The 12,899-nt window shown below is 38.6% G+C and overlaps 1 protein-coding gene across 9 annotated transcripts in view; it reads left to right on the plus strand.

Moving 5' to 3' along the window:
• Window positions 1-12,630, plus strand: part of LOC100703358 (unconventional myosin-XVIIIa) — a 59,965-nt gene extending 47,335 nt beyond the window's left edge. For 5 of the 9 annotated variants that reach the window (XM_019363868.2, XM_003450464.4, XM_019363872.2 and 2 more), the window contains 7 exons: window positions 792-929; window positions 1,377-1,562; window positions 1,648-1,787; window positions 2,387-2,431; window positions 6,719-6,841; window positions 7,451-8,840; window positions 10,820-10,940. In XM_019363868.2, coding sequence (XP_019219413.1) covers window positions 792-929; window positions 1,377-1,562; window positions 1,648-1,787; window positions 2,387-2,431; window positions 6,719-6,841; window positions 7,451-8,828 — 2,010 coding nt within the window. In that variant the 3' untranslated portion in view covers window positions 8,829-8,840; window positions 10,820-10,940. Of the gene's footprint in view, window positions 1-791; window positions 930-1,376; window positions 1,563-1,647; window positions 1,788-2,386; window positions 2,432-6,718; window positions 6,842-7,450; window positions 8,841-10,819 lie in introns of all 9 variants that reach the window. The other 4 variants (XM_019363870.2, XM_005471920.3, XM_019363874.2 and 1 more) reach the window with 3 other exon arrangements.
• The last annotated feature ends 269 nt before the right edge of the window (window positions 12,631-12,899 follow it).

The following is a 12,899-nucleotide window of genomic DNA, read 5'->3' on the forward strand; positions in this document are numbered from 1 at the left end:
GCTTGGTGTTACTGGACTTTATTTTATGGCTGCACGGTGAACTAAACAAAATTGTGTGCTATAATCGCAGAATCAAAACACAGAAATAATGGCACACTGTTAGTTTTGGACCACTCAAGGCCCACCTATCAGAATATTTTTGGCGATACCAGAGAAGCACAGCAGGGCTGTAAGGCACTGTTAAAACCTGTCAGAGTAAGCAGTGATAGCTATCTAAAGCATCTGACCTTGAAGTGGTTATCTTATCCCCAGTAGGAGAAAAATCTGGATTCTTTAGTAATATCAAAGGAGAACTCCAAATCCTCCTTGTCTCAGATGCAAAGTCCCTTATTAGGTGCCATGCTGGCTTTTGGGCCAGTTTTGTTGTGATGTGTCTTTCTTCCTTTTATCAGTCATGAGAAAACCATTCAGATGGAACAAAAAAAACCAAAACAAAAAAAAAAACGTGCTTTGCATGAAGCAAAAGCTTTTCTAAAGGCTTGTGAAATTACTGTGGCTTGCTGTTACTCAGTTTCAACAGCAAGCTCTTCTTTTAACTATTTGTTGTACATTTAGGGCTTATCTAGAGCTTATTATTCACGCTGTATACACAATATTTATATTTAGAGAGTTGGATTACATTTATACAAAACTGTAATTTGGTTTTAATACATACACACATCAACACTTCATTTTAATTTTCACAGATCTCACTTAAGAGGGGGAGCAAAAACCAGAGGTCAAGAAGGTGTATAGTGGAAATTGCTCTGCAAGAGTGTTTATTTGTGTAAATATGTGTGTCTGTCCTCTAGCTCCATTCGCTACAGAACCAGTTAGAGTTCCAAGAACAATCCATGGTGGAGAAGTCACTTGTGAGCCGTCAGGAGGCAAAAATCCGTGAGATAGAGACGAAACTGGAGTATGAGAAAACGCAGGTTAAGCGGTTGGAGGTAAGATGATGCTTTTGGTCTGTGGATAAATGTAAAAGCCATGCATTGCCAACCTGTTAATGGGATTCTGACACTTAATTTCCTAGTAATTTTAAGACAAAGGCCCTAAAAATAAGGTTATAGTGCCGCTTGCTTTGCTCCGTACTGTCTTTCTAGATAACAAAAGTGTCCATCATGGAATGAATTTAATTAGGTTTATATAGAGACAGTCAGTTGATGGTCACCTTCCCTGTTATTCACCTTAAAAATGAATTAAAATTAATTTGGACAAAGGGCAACTCATAGCACTGTTCACATTTCCATTTTGTTATTATTAATGGCACAACTGGCCTGCTGTAGGCAGCTGAGAAATTACTTAAAACAGTACAAAGAAGATAATTTAGCTTGAGTGTTGTTCACTTGTCCGTACTATATGTGACCTTAACACGTTCATCAACTGCTTCCCAGAGTCTGGTGGGTCGTCTGAAGGAGAATCTTGAAAAGTTGACGGAGGAAAGAAATCAGCACATCACTGCAGAAAACAGGGAGAAGGACCAGAATAAACGCATGCAGAGGCAGCTAAGGGACATGAAAGAAGAAATGGCAGAGCTGTCCAAGAAGGAGGCTGAGGCAAGCCGCAAGAAACATGAGCTGGTAAGGCCATGGGTGCTTTGTGACCTTATGGGACTCACTGGTGTTTACACTGGAGGAGCTAACCATGCTCCAATCCATTCACCAGGAAATGGACATCGAGAGCTTAGAGGCAGCAAATCAGAGCTTACAAGTGGACCTTAAGTTAGCCTTCAAGAGGATAGGGGATCTGCAGGCTGCCATTGAGGATGAGATGGAGAGTGATGACAACGACGACCTAATTAACAGGTGAAGTGCAGATTTATTCTTTGTTTCATTAGATGCCACACTGTAATGTAGCTAGCTGCCTTAGGTACCACAGGGCATTCTCTTTGTATGTTGGAAGAAAGTTACCAAATGAGATCTGCTAGCTTTTTCACCAGGCTGTCAATCATAACATGTTCTTTCTCCTATGTCTTCCTGCTTCAATTTCTAACCTCTTTTGAACAAAGTCATACTACAGTCTGTCAGTTCCCCAAATACTTCTCAAATGGTTTAATTCTGCTCCAAGCTTTTGATCTTTTGTCTCTTTGTTGGTTTTTCTGGTTTGGTTACGCGTTTCCTCTTTGCTGTTGAGTTGAGGGTTATGCTGGCTCTGAGCCCTCAGATGTAAACACTAACTGCAATATTACAGACCTCTAAAAAGAAGACGGTGCACTCACCAGCTCTGTTTGAGCAGAGGGCATGGATTGTTTTACAGATTGTTTTACTGCTTTACAGTACACAGTTATTTTATGTGTGCTTAAATTGCTCTTATGTTCTGTCCTCCTCTTGCAGAGTTTCAAAAAAATGTATCTCACGTTCTCTGTTTCTCTTTTTCCTTTTGGTGTCTTCCACACTTCTGGCAGTTTGCAAGACATGGTGACAAAATATCAGAAAAGAAAGAACAAAACGTGAGAATGGAAAATGCTTCCTTTTGTTTCTGTCGTTATGGTTGTTTTCAAGTTTGTTTTGTTTTTCTTTGGCACCCATTTTAACCACAAGGGAGAATAATGCAGTATACCTTATCCTTTCATTCTTTTTGTTCACAGTAACACTGTGAGACGAAGTAATTTTAAATAGAATAGAAAGCAGTGTCTGTGTTATACGTCTCTGATAAAAGCAATGCTTAAAGGATGGCCCTGGTGTTTCATTTTATTTTGTGCCAAGTGTCTGGCGGTGTCCGTACACAGTCCGCCTCATTAGAGATTTCAAGGCTTGTTTGTTTGATGTTAGATGAAATGTAAACTAGAATGGAAAATGGAGTATAAGGCTAAATGTTGAAGTTTTTCCTCCTTTAAACTGTTCTCACTGCTTTTGAAAATATGAACCAAAAGAAAAACAATTGTTTTTAACAAACGTGGTAATGCTGCATCATTCTCTCTATGAATAATTTTGTGTCAAACATCGTCCTTATTCACCGCTCACCACTTTGTTAAATCAAGAGTTTGCGTTGTTGCACTGAATTTTCTTTAATTGTCGTTTTGTTCTTCTAAAGCTTTTCCAAAGCACATGCAGCACATCTCACTGAATGCAGCACTGTGATGCATCAATGCAAAATTATAAATGTAATATTCTTTTACTGCACTTTGCATGATAAGAGACTAGGGGTGAATGATATCGCCTGTGTAATGATATGTGATGAAAATTTCCAATAATGGCTTTTACTGACAATACAGAAAGAAAAGTAGTGAGTGCTCCAGCAATGCTCGGTTAAATCAGTTGTTGGGTCACATGCTCAATATTGTTTTTGTCTTAAATGATGAAACAAGTTTGTCGTTTCCACCTTTAGCTGGAAGATGCATATTTTGCAAAGCACCATGCTTTGTTAGAGGTCGTTGAAGTAGCTCCATTTTACGTACTAAATCGGCATTGGATGCTCTCATGCGGCTTTTGCTGTCAGACATGCCTGGGTTTGTTGTTGCATGCACTGGGGAAGGTATATACATGGTGTTGCTCTAGCAATGATATTGATGATGTATAATCAGGCAGCCCTATTGGAGATATGTGTAGTAATATGAAACAATTACAATTCTGTGATTGCCTGAATATATCTTCAGTCATCTGCTTTTTTTTTCTGTGACAATTTGGTGCAGATATTTTCAGTGTTTAATCTTATGGGAGTAATTTACATGTGCTCTGGAAAACCTTAAGCATGATTGTGTGAGTACTGCTTGGTAGTGTATGTCATGTCTGGACATACAGCAAGTGGTGCGAACAACACAGTCCACTACTTGAATGTTTTGACTCAAAGCTGAGCTTTTGATTTCCTTGTGTTCAAATATTCTACTAATCCAATCTTATTTTACAGTACTGTGAAACATTTAACTGAAAATATAAAAGTTCATCTTGTCTCTCGTGTTAAATGTAGTTATTTATTTTTACTCAACCCTCTTTTTTTTCATTTTCAATACAGTAAAAGGATTTTGGCATGCTGAATAATTAACTGTCAATGCCAGCATAGTACTTCTGTTTATGGCAAATATCCATAGCTTTCTACATTAATCTTTGATTGCTTTTTCAAAGGGATATGCTATTGTGCCTTTATTAATCACTTTGTCTTTCAATTTTTCATCAAACAGTCCATGTGCATCCGTGCTTTGCCTTTCTTTTTGTGCAACTCGAGGCAAAGAGCAACGATTTGCCATGTTTACTTAATTACATTTTCCCTCCTTCGACATCATTGCATTAACAGCATGGGTGAACAGTAATGGAGGTGGTGATTTTCTCCTAATTATGAAGTGGATTTTCCAGATGAATTACATTACTATTGAATATTTTGTACTTAATATTTCAAAACCGAGGTTGCAATTCTTGGATTAATGTGATTGTAGTGTCATTTACATTTCTGATTGCAGCACAATACTTTGCAAGGCAAGAAAAAACCTTTTTTGTCACCAGGTGATAATTATCCTTGAAGTTCAAGTTAATTACATCAGAGTGCAATGTGTCCACAGTTTGAAGTAATTAGCTCTTGTACAATAAAGACCATAAATGTATGGTTTAATGTTTCTGTTATTTAGCACTTACATGATAGCACCAAACCATACATGATTTGATGCTGACTGTAAGTATTTGCGACAAAGATTTACAACCAGTGCAGGCCAATTGTCAGAAGCGATTAATGTTCACGTCTGAAGTCTTGGGGCTTGTTTGTATCTGTGGGCCTCAGGACTGGTTAGCAAGTAGTGTGAGGCCAAGGACAAATCGTTTGTGACACCATTTGCACAGCACTCAATTGCAAGCCACCTTTTATTTTGCACGCCTGTGTGTTAGATTGAGGGTGGGAGATGGAGATAATTTTGCTGTGGGCTGGTTTCAGTATTTTGGTGTGTAATATATCATGTTAAAAAGTCACAGCATCAGGGAGATGACAAATGGGCAACATGTGTAATCAACACGCCGGTATTAACGAAGCTATTATCTCTTTTTTTTTTTTTCTGGTGGGCTTTTATCAGTTGTATTTAGTATGCGGAAGAGAGTAGAGGGAGTGTGAAGTGAAGGGCCAGCTTATTATAGCTTGACTTGGACTCACAATTTTCACCTTTTGCCTCAGAAGGCACTACTCAGACTCTGCAGTGGGCAGGGTTTGTGTAGTAAAATTATAACCAGACCACTTAATCTCGCTGGGATCATCATTACCCGAAAATTGGGCCCCTAAGTTAAGATATAAATGCTCTTAGAAAGCCTGAATAGCACTTAAAGAACCTAATGCTCCTGGTGCTCTGCGCTCACTCCCTGACGATGCTCTACTTTCACGCAGACCACCAGAAAGAAGTGAAGAAAGAATACAATTTGTTCTGAGAGGAGAAAAAAATGAATGTGTGACACAGAGATTGGTGACAAAGGAGACACTACTCTCTTCAGTGGGAGACCTATGTAAATGCACATATGGTATCTAGAGCTATTATGGAGGCTGGAGCTGTCTAGCTGTCATCTCACACCTCTTGGAATACTGTGTTTGCACCTTATAAGCAGTTTGCCACATTTTCCAGTGCTCAGACAGAAAAGCTAGTCCACAAAGACAGATCTGTTACCTACATTGCTGTTTGTTATTTTTAATGGTGCTCAGCTTGATATAGACACAAGATGAACTATATCTACAATTGTGATATGTGAAGCAATTATTTTAGATGGATGAAACGTGATTGTTTCAACGGTATCGTAGGTAAGGCAATGTAAGACATTAATAAAGAGGAACTGCAAATTGGAGCTCTCTATAATTAACCTTAATTTGTGTATTTAATATAGAGAATGTTGTCTTGAATGTAAGAAGTGTCTCTTAAGAATGTAATTTTCTGCTCTGCACAGAAACACAAGTCAAACATGCTTTGCGCCTTCATAGCATATGTGTCTCTTTGCAATTTCAAAAGTGTGAAATGTGAAAATTTATTTTCACACATCATGCAGCCTAAGAAGGCAGTATATCTTGCACTGAAGGGAGGGGAGGGAAAAAAAGAGAAGAGAATTTTTCACTTAATGCAATTTGACCCCAGTGTCAGTATTGACTTAGAGGTTATGCCACTTTGCTCACCTCCTTGTGTCACTTTAACCTCCTAGGACAATGGGATGCATAACACAGAATATTCACCAAAAAAAGAAAAAAAAAGTCACCTGGGATCTGCTTAGCTCTTTCATCCAGATCCTGTAGGTCTCTGTTTATTGATTGCCATGTCAAGCATAGGGCCATGGGGCTGTCTCAAGGCTCCACTCCAATAACAATCACCAGGGACGACAGGTGACAAGTCACACAGATGCTAGCAGCTTGGAACCAGCCAAACAAGTTAATTATACTTCCAAGAGCTTCATCTGCATACCGCCTTTTCACTAATGCATTTGCAGCACATTTGTCTCTTGTACGGACACCAAACTGTTGCATGGCATCATACTAACCACTATTTTTATATGAGAGAGAAATAACTGTAACCTGCTAACAGAAAGTTTTTAATATGTGAAATCAAACCCTTCTTTTTTTCTTGGCTGTGTAATTTATGTAATCTGACACTATATAAAATTCTTGATGTATTTATGCAATTTAACATTAAGCAGCCAAGTGACGATCAAAAGAACACATCCCTACATTTCTTCATTGTCTGGAAGATTGTTCTACTTAAAGAAGAAAAATTTTCAGATGAGTATTTTTGCTGTTGGAAAGCCCTGGATGCTCTGTATCAACTCTAGCTGATTTGGTTTCTTCACAGTGGGGAGGAGATGGATACAGATTCAGAAGTGGAGGACCGTGTGGACGGAGTTAAGTCTTGGCTCTCCAAGAACAAAGGCTCCTCCAAGACCATGTCACAAGAGGGAAGTCTGAAGAGCACCAGGTTAGTGAAAGCTTTCCATCTGCTTTTTGTCAGATGACCATATAATTCCCCATTGTAACAGTGATGAAACTACCCACATCCCCAGCCTTAAAAAGGCCCACGATTACCTGGGGCAGTTTGCAACAGAAGGATGAGTATTTCATGTGATTAGGTGTCATCTCTCTCTCCCGGTAATCTGTCTAATGACAGGAGGCAGGATGGGGAAGCGGCTGCTGTCAAATTTATTGAAGTGGCCCGTGGCCAGTTGGCACGCCTGCTAAATGACGCCTCTACCACAGTTAGATAGATCTTCTCACTGGTTGATTGCCTTACTTTCTACAGTGTACACTGTGCATAACAGCAATAGCCAGAGGTACTGGATGTGTTCCCTGACTCTTGAATGGTTTCAAGGACAAAATGAAAATGACAGATTTATTCTATAACAAATTGACATCAGTGTGTCAAAGTATGAAAATGTAACCTTTCAGTTACCACATATGAGCTGTCATAGTTGTCATACATCAGCTATGAATGTTTCACGAAATTAAAATTGAGAGTTCTGGCTTTAAATACGCAGTATTTTTCTTCTTGTGTTCTCCTGGTTGTCATTTTTCTTATGCGACTCTTTAGATATTCAGCAAATGCAGATGCTAAAGAGATGAAAGAAGGTAAAGAGAAGATTAATGACAAAGATGGGAAAGAGGTAGAGCCGAGCAGATCGGTGTCTGTCCTGAGCTCTCTGAGCTACCGGAAACGCTCCAATCTGAAGGACTCCATAGGAGGTACAGGCGATGACAGCTCCCTGTTCAACACTCTCAAAGAACAGCCTGACACACTAGACCATGCCTCCATTCGAAAATCTAAGTCAAAGTCTGGAGACCTTCAGGAAGATTGGAAGCAGAGTCGGTCACAGGAAGACTTAGAAGACAAAGGCTCTGTCATCTCTCTAGCCTATTCTGAAGCCACCAGCAGAGCCAGGAAGGGTTTGGAGTCCCGCTGGACTTCACGCAGCAGCCCTGAGTTTGATAAAGAGTCCATGGTATCCTCTGTGGGTCCCAGCAGGATGTCCACCCGGAGAGCAATGATGGACATGGACGATGACAATAAGTCAACTATCAGCAGTGTGAGCCGATCCAGCCCTCGATCGCTCCATCGCAGCACATCTTGGAAAGATGAGAGACGCAGCAGCTCTCGCTTGTCCGTCGCCCGCAGCTGTGGTCTCAGTGAGTTTGGTCTACACGTAGATGACGATGATGACGGCCAGAGCGTTGCTTTTAGCAGAGGGGGAGCCTCGCCTTACAGTCCCCGCTCACGCAGTCGCAGCCTTTCTACATCAGCTCAAACACGCTCATCAGACAACAATCTGCCTGACACGTCAGACATTAAATTAGTCACCCATCGAAACTACTTGGACCCTGACCTAGAGGCTGCAATTAATGAGGTGCTGAGCTTCAAACCTATTAAGTTCAAACGCAGCAAACTTGATGAGTCTAGTGATGAGGACAAGGATGAAAAGATGAAACAAGTGAGTGAGGACAGTAGGAAGAAGGCTGAAAGTGAAGGGCCGGGCTGCAGCACTTCTAACCCACTACGTTCTTCATTAGGCTCTACTCTGGAGCACAGTAACAGACCATCAAGCACCAGCAGCTCTCGTAGTTGTCTAGATAAAAAAGGTAAAGTTTCATCATCTGAGAGCTCCTCATCTTCAGATGACCATCACAGCAGAAAGAGCTCAAAGTTGAAAAAGGGCAAGAAGAAGTCCAAGAAGAGCTCTAAGAAAAAAAGCGAATCAGAAGACTCTTCTTCCTCTTCTTCCTCTTCGTCCTCCAACTCGGCCATCTCCTACCGTAGCTCCAGTAGTATTAAAAAGTGCCCTAAACAAGAATCCGATGACGATGAGAAGGAGCTTACAGGTCATGGAAAATCTAGCAAGAAGGAAACAAAGAAGAAGCAGAAGAAAATGGACAGCTTGGTGATGAAGTACCTGTACAGGCATGACAGTGACTGATACCGAAAGAAGGTGATACTTGGTGTGGTGATAACACCAAGCCTGGCATCAAGTTTGGTCGTCTGACTTAAAATACTAACGTTTGCTATGTGTGACATTTTTTTTGTTTTTAGTTTGGTTTTTATTCACCAGTTTTGACTAAATAGTCCGTGTGAAGAACAAATGCTGACTTGTACTACTACCAGTGTTTTTGACAAACGTGACACAGGCCTATTGATGCCTACCACCGTTTTTCCTTTGCTTGTATTGACATTTGTCTTCATTTAAGCTTCACATTTTTCCATACACTGTAGTGATGCTGTTTGGTTTGCATTACATAAACTCCTGCCACTTGAGTTTTATTTTTAAATTCCATTAGAAACAGTGGTTTATATTTAGGTTTAAAGTAATCCATCACTGCAATTCATCAGATTCTTTTTAGCTTTTATTTGTCCCGCTCCCAGGCATCACAGGAAGCACAGTGAAATATTTGTCATGAGAAATAGTAGTGATATAAAGCAGTGTTACATTCCTGTGTGTTTTTTATCAAAAAAAAGCATCCCTGCAAATCTGAGTGTTTTTCCTAATGGTGTTTGAGATGGTGTGCGCGCATAGTATTAAGAGAAGAGTGTCTGCCTGTGACTGTTCCTCTAGCACAAACAGATGCTGGCAATAAGGGGAAAAAATTTAATTATACCTATTTTTCTTTTTGCATGTTAACTGTGAAGAGTTGAGTTGTGACATGACTGTTGATATTATTTGATGTAAACATGTGCAGTATATTCTAAAATTAGCTCTGCCTCAAAAGCTGTCTATTTTGAGTTCCTGATAGCATCTCTTGTTCTTTTCATACTTATGCCAGCAAACTAATAAAGGCCAGTTTTCTGTCCGTGTTAACAATTTAGCCTTAAAACACAGCCCTCCGGCCTTATTTTGCTGTTGCAAAATGGTCAAATATTCATTTCACACTTCATCAAAGTAAACCTACTTAAAAGTAATTATTAGGACATTTTGATTTTAATTTGTATTGCTTGTTTTGATACAGCTTGCTGCTCTGGAAGCTAGTTTCACAGGTGGCTTAAAGCAATCTGGTTATATATTACTGTTGTCATGGATATAGCTGGCTGTTTTAAGAAGGTAATTAAATTAGAAGTATGTTAATTTGAAAGCACCCATTTTATCAAATTTTTTAAAAAGTATTTTTTAAATTTTAGTGTCCTTGCCTTATATACTCACACAGTGCATGGATGAAGTGCAGCATTTTGTATGTTGAACATGGAGTGTATGTTGAGTGGAGTGTACTTCAAGGAGATGTCTAATACTCAAGGACACTCGTGTGTGTTTAATCAGAAAGATGCTATATTAGTGTTAAAGAGCCTGTTTCAGTTGCTTTTCCTTGTTCTCAGGGTGTGCATTAAATTGTATCTTAATGGAAGTATTCATATACTGGAATCTCTGCAGTAAGCTAAGCTGCCATCAAACTAGTGCAATGGGTGATTCTGATGTAATGAGTTGTCATGACAATGGATTCTAAGAATGGCTCCAGGTAAATAACCTTTTTAATGAGTGTAGTAGAGGCAGAAGCAAGGCACAAGCTCATTGAATGCTGTGTTGGTTCTGATTTAATCTCTTCTACATTTAACCTACTAACAGCACATATTTACTAATATCTGAACATGGTGCCATTACAATACTTCTGCATGTAATTCTTAAGCATTTAGCTCAATAAGAAATTTCTTTTAATGATTCATAAAGTTTTTTTATTGGTGTCCACAGAGCTAGAATCTCTGTGACGCAAAAAGAGGGAAACCATGCTAATGTAGTGCACGCATGTCTTGCTCATTTAAGGGTTTACTGACTGGAAAGAGTCAGCTAAGAGTTTTATATCTTAAAAGCTGTTTTTTTTATTTTTTATTTTTCTTTCCTTTTTTATGTGTGTTTGCTTTTTTTTTTTATGGGGCTATAAAAGAAATCGTGTTCTAATGTGTCTGTATGTGTATTGACCCCTACAGCCCTCCTGTGCACCGGAGAGACGCGAGTCTGCCCAGATCAGATGAAGAGGATGAGGTGGACAGAGATGGGGGGCAGGCGCCGAGGCAGATCAACTGCGAGGGCTCGCTGGCAGAGAGCTCGTCATAATCCACAGCCTGTCAACCTTGGTTTTTCAGTGACACCAATTGCACAACAGGGACACAGTTCTTTTCTGCTAACTTTATTACTCTTTCCCAGCCAACAAGAACAGAAATGAGGCACACAAAGAACGCTTTTTGTTGAGTAGGTTAGCTTGGGCATTTCATCATCCTCATTGTGGCACACCTAATAACATCATAAAATTATTTTGCTTAAATTATGCTTCTTTTAAGTATTATTTGAAAGAATATTAAAATGAAGGACTATCAGAAGAACCTTTGTGCTGCTGCTTTATTTATAAGAGCTGCTTTTCAGGCATATTTAAGCACGCCTCTGCACTCTTTTCTGACTTTACAGATAGCTCTGCCAAGAGGATTTAGATAAGCCTGCTTTGGTTTTGGACTTCTTCAAGAAGGTCTGACCAACTATTAAGATTATTCTTATCTTTTTCCATTAATGTAGACTACCGCAGTGGGAGGAATTAACCTCTTTTTAATTAATTATCTCACTGCCCGTTTACATATGGCTCTTGTTGCAAGTTGAGATATTCATAATTTTTTGAATGTGAGGTTAGCTAATTATTGCTGACAGGAAAATTAAAAAACAACAACAACAAAAAAAACCTAAAACCAAGCTGTTAGGGGTTTAAAGGTGACCTATGTTGGAAATGCTGAGAAATGGATTTAAGTTTAGATTTCAATGTGCATTGATAGTTTAAATGGATATCTACTATGTTGAATCAAATGCTTTAGATGCAGCTCAGATAAAATTGAATAAAGCTACAAGTATTTTATTGAGATGAAGTTTGCTGTATTTTTGTGCTACTTAAAGTTCAAAGGGAATGCATTTTTTGGGCTAATATAGCTTCTTTAAATAATATATCCCACAGGAGATTATTCCAGTTTTTGGATATATAATAAAATGAAGTCTGTTCTGATGTCTCCGTTGCTGATTTTACTACTTTGAAAGTGTACGATGAAGATGATCTTTAGAGCATTTTGGGCAAATTGGTTTACGCAAATAATTCCATACCTTTTTGCTATTTCAGGGTGCCAAATATCACATGGATTATATTCTTATAAATAGTTAATGTTTGCATATCTAAAAAGTTTGGGTTGGGACTGTAAAAGCAGCCCTTAAAATAATATTTTTTTTCTTTTATATTGAGGCTCTTTCTCAAAGCTGTCATTTTGAATGTAATTTAAAGGATCATTAGAGCCATATGTTAAAATATCAGCAGCAGGATTTGAAAGATTTTTCCTCGTGTTGGACTTTTTTCATTCAAAGTACTGCCAAAATACCTTTAATTAAAACCACTCTGCTCATAAAATTTAATACTTGCATGTAATTTCAGATGCACAGAGGTATGAAGTGATTTCTTGTTGGCATCTTTTTCTTTTCAGGCACATATGAAAATAACTGAATACTTCTTTATTAACCATGATAATGATATTCTTAGATGAGTGTGATGTAATGGATTTTAATGTATGGGCTTTCTGCTCATGCAAAGAAAAGCTTGAAGTGTCTGTCTTACTATTAGCATATGTTTTTTTCAGAAAAGGCTAATCTGCATTTCATGTCTTATTTTCTCAGTTTTCTTTTCTATGCTTCAGACATGAATATTAATGTGGAACACAGGAAACTTTGATGTCAGTTTTTCAGAATAGACTTGTTAAATGAAGAAGAAGAAGAAGAAGAAAAAAATCCTACATTTCATTGCCTCCAAGTTGGAGTAACTGACTTTACCAGATAATACTTCAAAACTTTGCACTTCATCGTATCTTTTTAAAAGGCTTGTCTATTTTCATTATTGAACAGATTGCCACATGTTATATGAGTGATCTCAGAGGGATTTTTTTAGCAAATAAATTCTGCTGTTTACAAAAATTAGTGTTGGCTCACTGTAATTGCATAGAGGTATAATTTGGATTCACATTAGTTTGAAATTCACCACTATCAGAA

Source organism: Oreochromis niloticus, linkage group LG10, assembly GCF_001858045.2.
Source record: "Oreochromis niloticus isolate F11D_XX linkage group LG10, O_niloticus_UMD_NMBU, whole genome shotgun sequence".
NCBI lineage: Eukaryota > Metazoa > Chordata > Actinopteri > Cichliformes > Cichlidae > Oreochromis > Oreochromis niloticus.